Source organism: Sinocyclocheilus grahami, unplaced genomic scaffold, assembly GCF_001515645.1.
Source record: "Sinocyclocheilus grahami isolate Dianchi unplaced genomic scaffold, SAMN03320097.WGS_v1.1 scaffold5.1, whole genome shotgun sequence".
Classification (NCBI taxonomy): Eukaryota; Metazoa; Chordata; class Actinopteri; order Cypriniformes; family Cyprinidae; genus Sinocyclocheilus; species Sinocyclocheilus grahami.
The window spans coordinates 6773852-6788997 of record NW_015505184.1 but is presented as its reverse complement, the minus strand read 5'-3'; the positions used below and the strand labels follow the sequence as shown (position 1 = coordinate 6788997).

General features: G+C 35.2%; 3 protein-coding genes across 3 annotated transcripts in view; 2 read left to right on the top strand and 1 right to left on the bottom strand.

Annotated features, from left to right (window-relative positions):
• The first annotated feature begins 3007 nt into the window (after positions 1–3007).
• Positions 3008–3682, top strand: LOC107586159 (transcription factor SOX-14-like). Its single transcript, XM_016273423.1, has one exon. It carries the CDS (start codon positions 3008–3010, stop codon positions 3680–3682), a length of 675 nt encoding a protein of 224 aa, XP_016128909.1.
• A 1604-nt stretch (positions 3683–5286) lies between these two features.
• On the top strand, positions 5287–7534 carry LOC107586152 (claudin-18-like). The gene is made up of 6 exons (XM_016273409.1): positions 5287–5780; positions 6292–6456; positions 6627–6721; positions 6940–7018; positions 7162–7327; positions 7432–7534. Exons 1-6 carry the CDS (start codon positions 5537–5539, stop codon positions 7532–7534), a joined length of 852 nt encoding a protein of 283 aa, XP_016128895.1. The 5' UTR covers positions 5287–5536.
• A 1118-nt stretch (positions 7535–8652) lies between these two features.
• hfm1 (helicase for meiosis 1) overlaps positions 8653–15146 on the bottom strand; it is a 16759-nt gene continuing 10265 nt past the window's right edge. The window contains exons 25-37 of the mRNA XM_016273398.1: positions 14617–14774; positions 14424–14527; positions 14078–14242; positions 13713–13784; positions 12467–12579; positions 12222–12304; positions 12005–12111; positions 10196–10279; positions 9811–10083; positions 9617–9689; positions 9292–9322; positions 9018–9148; positions 8653–8942 (exon numbers count right to left, since the gene is read on the bottom strand). Of these exons, the coding sequence (XP_016128884.1) occupies positions 8876–8942; positions 9018–9148; positions 9292–9322; positions 9617–9689; positions 9811–10083; positions 10196–10279; positions 12005–12111; positions 12222–12304; positions 12467–12579; positions 13713–13784; positions 14078–14242; positions 14424–14527; positions 14617–14774 (1461 nt within the window). The 3' untranslated portion in view covers positions 8653–8875. The remainder of the gene's footprint in view (positions 8943–9017; positions 9149–9291; positions 9323–9616; positions 9690–9810; positions 10084–10195; positions 10280–12004; positions 12112–12221; positions 12305–12466; positions 12580–13712; positions 13785–14077; positions 14243–14423; positions 14528–14616; positions 14775–15146) is intronic.

Below are 15146 nucleotides of genomic sequence, written 5' to 3'. Positions count from 1 at the left end.
ATTAATTTCTTTATTTGTTCTTATTTTATTACTGACTGCTTACTTGTCATTTTTTATTCAAACATCATTATTGAAATCGTGCTACTGCACCAAAATTACCCCACTGTAAAATATATATTTTTTTGAGATAGCTAGTTATAATGGTAATTAAATAATGTTTACATATGTATAAAAGCCTACATTAAAATCTGTCATATAAATTGGTCTCTTCATTAGAAATTAGCCTACTGATTGCCACCATTGATGGACAAAATGTTTTAATAATATAAAAAATATCTTTATGACATTATATTCTGCAGTTCTTCCCTGTTGTACCGAATATCTATACTTTTCAAATTATCATATCGAAGTTAGAAATTCAAATATTGTGACAAAATTAATTTTGTAGGGTGCCACAAGTTTGTTAAAATTTCCAAAGGGTGCCGCGACTAAAGAAAGGTTGGGAAACACTGGTCTAGCTAATCACTCTCCACAAGGAGCATATTGCCATATGCATTCAATTTCTCTTTTTCTCTTTCTGAGTGTAGAATGCATCCAAATATGCAGAACACAGCTATAGAAACTATATGATGATAAAATTGCACTTAAAATTTTTACCTGGTGCAATGACCAAATATTTAACATATAAACATATAAAGTTAACATATTACACTTATGATTACTTATTTAAAACCTAAACGAATTAAAATGTTATAAACAATTGTCATTTTAAAGGGGTCATATGATGCTGCTAAAAAGAACATTATTTTGTGTATTTGGTGTAATGAAATGTTTATGCGGTTTAAGGTTAAAAAAACATTAGTTTCCACTTACTGGCCTTATATTTAGAGGTGAATGCTAAACTCTTTTCACACTACTTGTCATTTGAGGTGATAAAAGAAGGCATCTAAAAGCAGGGTCTAGATTTGATAGCTCTTTCAATGGCTATTTTATCTACCTGTAAAAGGCAAATGAAAAGCAATCAGCTTCCCAGCATGTCATCAGTGCCACCCTGTGTCAAAAATCCCTCAGTCCAGGGAATAAAATCTCATGATGGACACAGCAAATCACCAGCTGTCCTGTGGTCAGTTCATGCTCCTCTCATTTATCTGAACAATTCACACAAGCAGTGGGCTCGAGACATACATTAGGAAGGAATCTTTCCTTTAACATGGAAGGATTATTCATGGCTAACGTGCTTATCCGTGGCCAGAATATCCAGGCGTCTGCAGAATGATGTTCCTTTTTGGACATAATGGAAAATCATTTCTTTAGACTTTAGTCATTCTCATGCACTTTGCATTTTTACCAAATCACAATAGTTGGAAGGGTGGATTATCTTAGTATTATTTAGTTTCTTTTCTGCATTGTAAATAATCCAGTTCTTCATTCATACATCGGTTTATGATTAAAACAAAAAACAGCTGTTAATAGAGGAAAATGTTATTTTTGAGAATTTAACACATCTTCTATATATTTCTAAATTGCTATGCCATACTTGCATTTGTAACACCTGTGCAGATAAAAGGGAAAACATAATCAATTGTCAAAGCAACCAGGAAATAATACTTTTTAATGTTTTTTAAAGAAGTCTCTTGCTCACAGAGGCTGCATTCATTTGATGGAAAATGCATTAAAAACAGTAATATAGTGAAATATTACAATTTAAAGTAACTGTTTTCCCTTTGAATATATTTTAAAATATAGGCCTAATTCATTCTTTTCATTCAAAGCTGAATTTTCCTCATCATTTTCAGCATCAGCATCTTCAGTGTCAAATGATCCTTCACCCTAATATGCTGATTTGCTGCTAAATTATTAATATTGTTAATTATTATTACATTATTAATTATTATTATTAATATTGAAACATTTTGATATTGCTGCATTTTTTCCAGGGTTCTTTGATGAATAGAAATTATTTATTTGAAAGTAAAATCTTTTGTATAACATTATCAATGTTGCAAATGCTTCGGTATTCTTCTGGGTGTAAATGGGTATTTTGACATTAAATACTTGACATTTTATTCATTCATTTTATATAAGTGTAATGTTTGTACTTCATTCTTAAAAATTGATTCACTCTGCAGGAGCATGTGAAATTCACTGGCCAAAGCAAGAAGGTGATTCAAAGAAAAGTGGTTGCAAAGGAAATGGTTGTGGCTTCTACAATACACATTTCCCCTTATGCATTCATATAGCATATGATTACATTGTTGATTACAAATAAAATTCATGGACATGTTATGCCTATGACAGCTTTTGTTGTAAATAATCTGTCAGCACCAAGGACAGAGTTCACTTAATAGTGTCCTCCTCGTGTGTGTGTGTGTGTGTGTGTGTGTGTGTGTGTGTGTGTGTGTGTGTGTGTGTGTGTGTGTGTGTGTGTGTGTGTGTGTATGTACTTGTTTATGCTACACTGAGGGGACCAAATGTCTCCACAAGGATAGTAAAACCTGAAATTTTTGACATTGTGGGAACTGGACTGTGGTCTCCACGAGGGGAAAAAATGAATTATGTTTATCTGAAAGTGTAGCAATGCAAACGGGTTTTACTTAAGGGGTAGGTTTAGGGGATAGAAAATATCGTTTGGTCAGCATTAACGGAATAGAAGTCTATGGAAATCCCCACAATTCACAGAAACAAACGTGTGTGTGTGTGTGTTTTGAGAGAGCGGCTTACCTAAACTTTTATAGGCAGCTTTAAAGTCATTTTCATTTCATTGAGTCTCTCTTTTTGCAGAAGTCACTCTTTCTGGTGTCGTTGTCGCTCACGCGCTGATTGGGCACGAGAACTCGCTGCAAAGCTTTCTTTGAAACTCTCAAGAGAGTCGTTCTCACACACTTCAGTTTCGGTGGCCAAAAAAATAATAATAATTCTGCTTTTTAAACACCGCTGCACATCTCACCTCACCTCACCAGAGGAAGAACCCTCTCCGTCCACAGATGATTTCAACATACTTTCAGGCGTTCTAGCAACTTTTTAAAAATTCTGTGACGCAAAGCAGCAAATAAACTCGAGGAACATGATGAAGCAGTCCATGGAGCGCATCAAGAGACCAATGAACGCGTTCATGGTCTGGTCGCGAGGTCAGAGAAGACAGATGGCACTGGAGAACCCAAAGATGCACAACTCTGAGATCAGCAAGAGACTCGGCGCCGAGTGGAAGCTGCTCTCGGAGTCTGAAAAAAGACCTTACATCGACGAGGCCAAAAGACTACGCGCCCAACACATGAGAGAGCATCCCGACTACAAATACCGACCGAGACGCAAACCTAAAGGACTGCTGAGGAAGGACACGCTGTTGACTTTACCGCGTCACGGCGAGCGAGAACTTCGAGCCATCTCAAATCTGGACAAACATCGACCCCTTCATTTAGCTGCGTCCATGCAACATCCTTTCATGGAGCCGAGCCGGCCAACTGTTAGCACTGCTACCACTGCTTTTCAACATGAAAAACTTGCTTTAACCCCGGGCTCGTTGGCTTTCTCTTCAGCTTTTGGCTATCAGAGTGGACCCCGGTCCTTCGGGAGTCTGGGATGCTCGGGTCAGTACGCGCACACTCACCTGTCACCTGCAAACCCCGGATACCTGCTGCCCTGTAACTGTTCGCCCTGGTCTTCTTCCAGTCTCACACCTCCACTTGCCTATATAGTGTTTCCAGGTATGAGCAAGACTGCGGTCAGCTCTACAGCGCTGTGACTCAGTCATTCAAATGTCATTAGTATCGCGGAAAGTTCCGATTGGTCTTTTCTCAGATGTTTATTAAAATACGTTGAACTATTATTGTTAATAATAATTTTATTTGTTTGTTTGTTTGTATGTACTACGGGATATTTGTTTTCGCATTGTTATAAAGCCCATTTGCTAGGCTATTATTGTAATAATGATAAATGTTAACTTACTGCTCAGAGCCAAAGACAATTTTTAACACAATCAAATGCAAGACACTGAGTTGTGATTTGAATAGTCTTTGTATATTGACATCTTTACTTGAAAATGTGTTTATAAATGGAGCGTATAACTCTTTCAAAGGCATTTTCTACATGCTAAATAGCCAAAAACAACACACACACACACACGTTACATTATGATGTTAGTACTTTATAATATGACCTGCTGATTTGTATAGTGTCCAGTGTCTGTAGGTAGCCTATTAGCAGTACTACAGCATGCGCATTTGAAATAAAACACTTGTTTATTCAAAATAACCTGTCAACGTAACGTATAGGCTACACAATATTTTAATATTACACAACATAACCGAATTTTTTACTTACATGTAATTTGACCTAACTAAAAAGTCGCAGTATTTGACCTTTGATAATTGCTCATATTTGACATTAGTCTTATGATTCATCCACAGGCTGTTATATGAAACATCTCTTGACCGCATTCAAAAGCTGTGACTGAAATCCTTGAGGCAAAACACATTGTATCATTAACTTTTCAATTGTAAACAAATTGTCAATTGTCTGGTAAATGCTTGTCTGTTCTGTTTTCCATAATAAAGGCATATTTTAGCTAGCATTCCCTGGTTTCAAAAAGTGCATTATCTTTGTGCTTTTGCCATCGTTTTCTTTCCCATATCCTGAAATCTTTTTCATGTTATTTCATCTTTTTGTCATTTATCTGTCCAATGTAATATATTTATATTGATGTTCTAATTACAAATATGGGTTGCAAATCAGGGTTGAATATTTAGCCCAATTAAAGCTCTATGGCTTTCCACAATTCCATTTTTTATCTATCTATCTAATTTATTTATTTAAGCCAATTCTATATAGCTCATATATAGCCTTTAGTTCATCTGACATTTGTAATTTCTCGCTAAAGCACTATACACACACACACACACATACACACGGTTTCTACAGAAACCGCAGATTATGTCTGGAACACATCCAAATGATTATCTACAATAAACAAGCTACAGCTGCATGATATCATGCACAATCATAAAGGTGTTCTTTGTTATTTTTTCATAATTTATTGGATGATGTACAGTACTATACATCTGATCACATGCACCTTAATGCAATTAAATGCTATAATATTTTTGAATCCTTGCTCATTCCACAATGGCTCACGTTTTCTTGGCTGTCCTCACAAATGTCATTAATTACTCATTGTTATCAGACTCTTTTCATCATCTGCTGATTCTTCATGCATCAGTAATTGTCAAGTATTGAGCAGAGGTACAATCAGAGGTGAAGAAAAGGCAAAGACAAGACTTTGTCTAGAGTGAAATGTTTACTCACTAAGTCAAAATGATGCAATAATTAGGTGTGCATTGTAAGGCCTGTCTGAACTGTTCTTAGATATTACACATCAAGTGACTTCAGGAATAATTTGCGTTAGTGCTCAGAGAGATGGCAGTTATGGTGACTCCTTTTATATTTTTGCTGAAAGTAGGTGGAACTATGACAACGCAATGCTTTTCAAGCATCACTTCATGAGTGTGCATGTGAGCCTTCACACTATAAAAAGCAGTCTCACCCTGTCCAGCCTCAGTCAACCTCGACACTTGTCACCACCAACTTCACCAAATCCTAGATGAGAAACGAAGACAGAAGCAGAATGAGTGCCACAGCGCTGCAGACCACAGGTTTTGTATCAGGTGCCATCGGTACGGTTGGAGTTCTTGCTGCCACGGTTATGGATGTGTGGTGCACCGAAGACCAGCAGGAGCACAAGGCAACCTCCATCCACCATTATAAGGGCCTGTGGAAGGACTGCGAGGTGTCCCAGACTGGACTCACCGAGTGCCAACCTCTCTACAGCTACCTGAGCTACTCAAGTAGGTTAACATAATGTGATTTTCGGTGTACAAACCCAATAATGACATCCTATTCCTTCAAGTCTATTTCTGAACCTAAAGTTGGAAATTTGTGCTGGAAATGATATTTTTTCACTAAACATTTCTAACATTTCTAGTCTAAAAATACTGGTATATAAAAAGTTTTTCCATGTCTCTGAGGAGATGTTGTCATCTGATCATGTCCATTCTTAAAGGGACAGTTCACCCAAAAATGAAAATTCTGTCATCATTTACTCACCATCATTGTATGGAACACAAAAGATATTTAAAAATGTTAGTAACCAAACAGTTTTGATTCCCATTGACTTCCATTATATTTTGTAACCACATAATCAAAGTCAATGGGAACCAAAATGTCAAAATATCTTCTTTTGTGTTCCACAGAAAAAAAAAAGAAAGTCATGCAGGTTTGTAAAACAAAAAGCATTGATTCAAAAGCATTAATATTATATATCTAATGTTCTGCTTTCTTTTCCCTGTATTTTTTCAGGAATCCTTCAGGCTATAAGAGCTATGATGATAGTGGCGATTTTAGTAGGTGTGATTGCAGTGTTCATCGCATTCTTCTGCCTAAAGTGCCTCAATATGAGAAGCATGGATCTACTGACCAAGGGCAAACTGGTGCTAAGTGCAGGGATTTTGTTTATCATTGCTGGTAAACAAAAGCTTATTATTACTCAGTATCTAAACTAAACCCCACTGATCTTTCAATTTGTACCTATTATGTTTACAACCTTTTATTGTAACAATAATTCCCAATATAATACACATGGTCCACAAAATCTTTGTTCTTTTCAGGCATTTTTGATATTTCTGGATCATCAGTATATGCTGATCAAATAGTGCCTAGTTTCATGATGCAATACCAGACCCAATACAATCAAAGGCAAGGAGAGAAGGGAGGAATAAAAGTCATGCAGGTTTGTAATGACACGAGAGTGAATAAATGGCAGATTTTTCCTTTTTGGGTGAATTAAAACAAAAAGCATTGATTCAAAAGCATTAATATTCTATATCTAATGTTCTGCTTTCTTTTCCCTGTATTTTTTCAGGAATCCTTCAGGCTATAAGAGCTATGATGATAGTGGCGATTTTAGTAGGTGTGATTGCAGTGTTCATCGGATTCTTCTGCCTAAAGTGCCTCAATATGAGAAGCATGGATCTACTGACCAAGGGCAAACTGGTGCTAAGTGCAGGGATTTTGTTTATCATTGCTGGTAAACAAAAGCTTATTATTACTCAGTATCTAAACTAAACCCCACTGATCTTTCAATTTGTACCTATTATGTTTACAACCTTTTATTGTAACAATAATTCCCAATATAATACACATGGTCCACAAAATCTTTGTTCTTTTCAGGCATTTTTGATATTTCTGGATCATCAGTATATGCTGATCAAATAGTGCCTAGTTTCATGATGCAATACCAGACCCAATACAATCAAAGGCAAGGAGAGAAGGGAGGAATACATTGTGGGAATGGCATGGGCACGGGCACTGGCGGAATTGATTCATTTGCTTCCAGGTAAGATGAAAAAAATGATTTTCACTCACATATGATTCACAGGTGTCTGTTAAGTGCTGAACGCATAACTTCCTGTTATCTCTATCTTTGTTTTGAATGGTCAGGTACACATTTGGTCCTGCCCTCTATGTAGCCTGGGTAGGTGGAGCTTTGTTACTTTTGGGAGGAACTTTGAAATGCATCGCATTCAATACAATGCAAACGTAAGTTTCATTCCAACATTGACCTTCTATCTATCTATCTATCTAGATGTTCTGTGACACATATTAGGTTGATGGGTTGTAAGCTAACTAGCATGTTCTAAGCAAGGAGAGAAGGGAGGAATACATTGTGGGAATGGCATGGGCACGGGCACGGGCACGGGCACTGGCGGAATTGATTCATTTGCTTCCAGGTAAGATGAAAAAAATGATTTTCACTCACATATGATTCACAGGTGTCTGTTAAGTGCTGAACGCATAACTTCCTGTTATCTCTATCTTTGTTTTGAATGGTCAGGTACACATTTGGTCCTGCCCTCTATGTAGCCTGGGTAGGTGGAGCTTTGTTACTTTTGGGAGGAACTTTGAAATGCATCGCATTCAATACAATGCAAACGTAAGTTTCATTCCAACATTGACCTTCTATCTATCTATCTATCTAGATGTTCTGTGACACATATTAGGTTGATGGGTTGTAAGCTAACTAGCATGTTCTATTTTAGCAACACTGATACAAGAGACGGCTATATTTACAATGCCACATCCCATCGCAGTGGGGCAGATGAAGACTGTCGCCTCCAGAGAATGAGAGGAGAACAACAACAAATTTAATCAAAGAAAAAAAAAAATTCTTGTCAGACCTATGTAATGCCTTGCACTGATGAACTGAAGTAATCTTTTTGAATGCTGAAGGTATTTGTAGTTAAAATGTGTTAAGTGATTTGTAATGACTCTATTGAAAAGTCTTGATTGTATAAGGGTGAATTGGCCAGATAAGGTGTGTGACACGGGGACACAGGGAGTGTCACATATGCTTAAGATTCAGTAGCTAATCATTGTAAATAATTGGCTGTTTAAAATTATAATAAACTTTTGCAACAAATATAATTGACATGATGCAGCTGATTTGCTTGGTTGAGCCCAAAACATTTTCTTCAATTAACAGAGGATGGAGAAGAGAGGGGGGGAAAAAAGAGTCAAACTAATTGCTGATTTTCTAGAAGGTTGTTATTTTATTGAATATTTTTTAAGGCAGAAATAAACATCTTAAATTGTATTACAGCTATGTAGATATCATAACATAGACATGTATTTTTATATAAAGCTAATTCAAACTAACCCTAACCCAACTGCTAAAAGAACACCGTCTTAAAAATGTGATATTTACAGAGTAATTTTCCAATATCGCTAAAATATTAAATCTTAAAAGACAGTTCAGCCTCCAAAATCGATAGAAAGCTCTTTGCCAACATATAACTTTTCTTTTTGTAATTCACATTCAACATTAAACCAAGAACATCCTTACACAACATAGTGTTAAATGTGTCAGGAATCCTCTACAACAACTCTAAAAAAGACCATCGAACATACCCAGAAAAACACTGGTCTCATTGCAGATGTCCTTTGTGTGATCCCTGTAATTATTAAACAATGTTAACACACAGTAAATCTGTAATATGATAATTAAAGTTAATTATTTCTTAAAATACCTGCTAACAGGTGTGTTTTCCATCAAAGCTGCATCTGTCCATGTGACAAAATCAAATCTTCTTTGGACTGAAGGTGTTTTGGCTTGACTCTGGTTTGAAAGGGACTTCATTCTCATTTCTGAGCACACTGGCTGTGAGATGATTAATAAAACCAGCAAATAGTGACTCAAACACAATTACTGCGATCTTTTCTAGTCCATACAAAAATACATGGTACCATATTCTTCTTGAACAATTTGGGGGAAATGTTAAAAAAGTAATTATGTATGCTTACAGTTTGAGAGGTAGCAGTCATTGGTTGGATCCTGAAAAATAAATATATAAATAAATACATACATAAATAAAATATATGTATATGTGTGTGTGTGTTTCTTTCTGAGGCATTTGGCCAAAATCAAAGGATAGTTCAACAGATATTATAAATTACATAGATACAGTTACTTATTACACCCACAGGACCCTAGCATAACTGCTCTTAAATTCCTATTAAACATGCTTTTAATCAGTGGGAAGTGGATGACTTTCCGGGTGATTTGAAAAATGCCCCACAACATCAACGCAAGTTGTACTGAAACACATTTGAATGAAGAGGGGGTTACCTTTGTGGCAAGACAGGACTTGTAGTTCCTTGTATGATTTGGGATGTACATTGTGAGGCTGAAGCCAAACCTCCTAATGCACAAAAATACCCACAAACTTTTAGTATTTAAAATTAAACTATTTGACCAAGATCGAACATCCAAAGATACATTACAAATTGCAAAAAGAAGACTATAAAATGAACCTAACAAACCAGCATTTGAAGGTTGACCATGGTCTGTCATGGGGTCACATAGTTTGGAATCACAGCACACCTCACTAGCTTCAACCAGGTTACCTTCATCAAAATCATCCCAATCATTTACTCCCAGGTCAAAGGTCACATCAAGAGAACCAGACCAGAGGTGATCAAAGTCAGCACTGTGCTCTGGGTTTGCATGGGCAGTATAAACAATGGCTTTATTAGCACTTATTCTGTTCATCTGTCCATCGTTGCATGGCTTGAGTTGACTGTGAATCAAAACCCCTGAAAAGATGATGTGTAACAGATTATTTCAGTTTTATGTGAGGAAAACTGCTTTGCTATTATTGCTAATATGAACAATATATAGCAAGCATCAGATGCTCTAAAAACATACTTTGAGGTAAAGCCAAAGGTTGAGACTGTTCTAATGCTGGGTCAGCAATTTCAGAATAAAAGTCTCCCGGCTCATCATTGTAACCTGTAGATAGTTTGACAATTGATACGTCAGACTTCTAAGAGCTCTTAATACAAAACTTCTCATTTAAACGATGTACTAAAAAGAGTAAAACTAAAATGAGTAAAATAACAATCTAAGAACCTCATAGACATAAGTAAAATTAAACCAGAAAATCTAAAAACAAAAAATTCTAACTATTAATAAAAATGATAATAGTATCTCAATGATAAAACGTGACCTGTGCTGGCAAAATGAGTCACAATGAGCACATTTTCAAAAATTTGTTATTTTATTTTCTCCATTAAAAGACCTTCAAAATGATGTATGATTTGTTGGAATCGGACGAAAAATGACTGAAATACACCCGTTTAAAGTCGAGTCAGCAAAGTTAGTTTTGAGAAAAATCGAGTTTAAGTTTTCTGAAGGTTCCAAAGTAAAATCACCTAGCAACATTGATACTTTACCTCCAGTTCTTTTCTTAATAATAATTTGCAATTTCAGAATAAAAGTCTCCCGGCTCATCATTGTAACCTGTAGATAGTTTGACAATTGATACGTCAGACTTCTAAGAGCTCTTAAATAACTAGATGGAGTAGAAAGAGGAAAAACTTCTCATTTAAACGATGTACTAAAAAGAGTAAAACTAAAATGAGTAAAATAACAATCTAAGAACCTCATAGACATAAGTAAAATTAAACCAGAAAATCTAAAAACAAAAAATTCTAACTATTAATAAAAATGATAATAGTATCTCAATGATAAAACATCACCTGTGCTGGCAAAATGAGTCACAATGAGCACATTTTCAAAAATTAGTTATTTTATTTTCTCCATTAAAAGACCTTCAAAATGATGTATGATTTGTTGGAATCGGACGAAAAATGACTGAAATACACCCGTTTAAAGTCGAGTCAGCAAAGTTAGTTTTGAGAAAAATCGAGTTTAAGTTTTCTGAAGGTTCCAAAGTAAAATCACCTAGCAACATTGATACTTTACCTCCAGTTCTTTTCTTAATAATAATTACTATATTAGTAAGCACAATATAGCTATTTTTTATTTTATCTTTGTTATTATAAAAACACCTGCAAAAAATAAACACAGTAGAATATAAGAAACAAATAATGCATTGCCTTTTTCATTTTACATTTAAACAAAAACATTCAAGAAAACAATGTAAAAATCCCTTTATTGTATTCGTTACAAATAAATTGATTATTAAAACTACAAAAGCAATTCAATCAAGAGCAGTGAATGATTCCCTCTTTTCTTTTCAGATTAACATTAATGAGACAGACGGCCTATATATTAAGACCTACTGTAATGCACAGATCTAATATAATGTTACACATCAGATGTTTTTCATCAAATGTTCACGAATACTTGTGCATGAATACTTAAATACTGTAATTCTGTGTATATTTATCGGGATCGCACGCGGCTGGAAGTGCCTTTATGCATGTGCTTCGGATGAGAGTCAGCGTACTCCTCTCAGAAAATGTAATCCATGGCTAGATGAGGGCTTAATGAATTCATTTTTGAGAAAACCCCAAATTCGACTAAAATTTTAAACTTTTTTTTGCCTGTAGCTTAAAATTAGCCTGTGCGCATTCCGACTCATTTTGCCAGCACGGGTCACAAATAATAAAATAACACTGATTCACTAATTTAACTTCACATTCACTTTAACTACAGTATTTTCTGTCAAACTTTGAGAGTATGTGATAAGTATGTGTTGAGTAAACATACCATCATGGTATGACTCAAATGATGAATTCTCATGTTGAGTGTCAAAACTGGCCTCTAGCTCCTTGATTTCATATGTACTTTGAGTGTAACACTGACTTCCCTCAAACCTTAAGAGTGAATGTCAACATCATGAATGTCAAAATAATACAATCTCAACAATGTCAACTTCATTAACATTAATAAGTTAACTTCTGTTGCCAGCAGAAAACCCATATACTTCTTGGCAGCAGGAAGTGTGTCTTTGGGTTTGTATGAGAACTGCTGCATGCTTACAGATGCTGTCCCATTATTCATCCTCATCTACAGGGAAAGTCAAGAAAACAGGACTGAGACTATGACATACACAATACAACATATCTTGCAAAAATAAATTCTAGCCATTCAAATGGACTATTCCTTGACTATAATGGATCATATTTTTTGAGTTATGTACATATATCCCTTGACAGTCAGAATTCTGACCTTTAAACGTTTCACAGGAGTCTCACAGAGTCTCTCATTCCTCATTTTTAGATTGCTGAGGTACGAGGTGAAATTTGACTGACTTACAGACCTTTTCATCACTCCAATTTTGCCTACAAGAGAAACTAGATGACTCAAGCAGCACAAATAATGACATTATGGTGTAGGACAGGGTTCCTCAATTAGTTTTCATGAGGGCCAAATTCTGCCAACAATACCAAGGGCCACCGACCAGGACTAAAACATTTGCTATTATTATTGTTGTTGTTTTTATTGTTGTTAAAAGAGTCACAAGATAAATATTCAGATCTTTTCCCCCAGTAGTCAAACAATTCCCTAATTATTCAAACAATTATGAAAATTTTTGTATTCAGATACAGAAAACTAAAGAACTTTGCCTGTTGAATATTAAAAATAAATGAACAAACAAAAAATCTGGAAGTCCATTTCTGCCATACAAGTCAACTGTTCCTGCTCATCTGGATCTCTTCTCTCCACTTTCCCTAATTGCAGATTCAATTATTAGAACTGTCAGCATTAATATTTTTATACTTACATTTTTTGGGGGGATCAAACTATAACACCGTGTCCCAACCATACGTGACACGACGCCATAAGAGGTAGCTACTTTTCCATGTAGTTTTTGTTCTAACCCACCGCAACAGTGACACGCGATAAGCGACAGGGAATTTCGAAACGGTTGCTATTTACTATATTACTAGTTACTGTCAACTATGACAATGATAATCTCAGGTAATGATTCTGTGCTTTATTCAGTGTAATGAGTAGGGCTGGGTCCCGATTCGATCCTCGATTTTTTTTTATTACATTCAGTGAATATAGATTTAATACAAATGCTACTGATATTTCTAAAAAATGAACAGTAAACATCAGTTTACAAATGGTGAATTAATAAAAAGAAATTAAGAACCACATGCCTGTATTTTAAACCTATTCTTTTTTTTTGTATAGGGTCCTTTTTTAATCAATAATAGGGCCTTACAAAATGTTTTAAATTTTTCTGGTAATCAGATGAAGGCATAAAACATTCATTTAATTTATCCTAATCAAATGAAAATTAAACCCTTTTATTTTTTGCCAAACAAAGTGCTGCACAACAGAGGTTTACTGTTAAAATTAAAAAGAAAACAGATGTGATTATTCCTTTAAAAATAAAGATTTATTAATATTTATTAGCAGTAGTAGCATTGAGTCTTAAGACTGCTAAATAGTAATATATTCTGACAGTGCCCACAGAGCTCCTTGTTTTTGCAAACATGATGGCACTGTCTCTTAACTATATTCAGAGCCACTGGATCTATAAAGAAAATGACTATATTAAGTTAAATATAGTCTTTATAAATATCCAAAAAATTAAGCTGTGGTGTTTGAGCCAAAAATATTGTATACTTTATATATACAGCAGATGTTTCAGCAGATTTATCAGAGCATCTGGTATTAATATTTATCTTGGGGGAGAACCAAAATATGTGTCTCACCTGCCCGCTTGTAATTTAATCACCCAAGATGGATGTTTCAAGTCTAGTTTAAATGTATTGTACTTCTATCTGAATCTGATCATATTGTGATCATGTTGTCAAGGAGTCTGACCTCTGTTTGACGGAGCTGGAGTTGTCAGTGTAGTGTCTTGTGTCTTCTCCATCTTGTAAATCCTCTGCACTCTCCATGTAGGGTTCTCTCTAATGCAGGACTCAGCTCCAAATCTTTTCACTCCTGAGTAGTAGACTCTGTACTTCTGCTGAACGTCCAGTCCCACTAAACAAAGAACGATCATTAATTAATCTAAAATATTACTAGATATTACTAGAGCACTCTAAATGAAAATGTTTATGCCAGACAAATATTTAAAATTTTATTGAATGACACTATCTGAACATCCAAAAAGCCATTATGGCTAGTTTAATTACTGCCAGACATGGGCTATGTGACCACTGACCGTATTCAGAGCTGATCAAATGAACGCTTAACTCCTCTCCCTTAGGTGCTCTTGTCACCTCGATTCTCTTTGACCAGCTCCCAGATTTCGAGAGCAACGTGTTCCTTGAGAAAAAAATGATGCATCTCTTTCATTTATTCATATTTTAAGGAAAATGAACTTGCCTTTGATTATTCAATCACATAGATCTTACAGGATTTTCTGCTGGAAAACTACATTATTGTCACAGTCTCCAATAATGAGAGTGACATAATGGTGGTCTGGTGCTGTCTGTTTCGATACCAACTCCTGGAAATTCATCAAGTTCACTGTGACAGAAATCTCAGCTGTGGAGAGACTGTATCGTGGAATCTAGGAAAATATATGATTAAATACAATTATATAAGAAATAGTAAAATTATGATGGCTCAAACTGCAGTTTTTCTTATCATCTTTAATATTTTGAGATTAAGATGTTTGTGATGTTTACGCAAAAATATGTATTCTAGGTCCTGTAATAGGTTGCAATTTTCAACAAGTTTTTATTTATTATAATTCAAGTAATTATTTATTTTAATTACTCTTCACTAGTTAACTGTAGACGGTCCTGCAGAAAATTTTAAAAGTACAAATTTCTCATGTAGTCTAGTCTATCATAAAAACTGCATTAATAATAATTATATATATATATATATATATACACACACAGTGGGTACAGAAAGTATTCAGACCCCCTTAAATTTT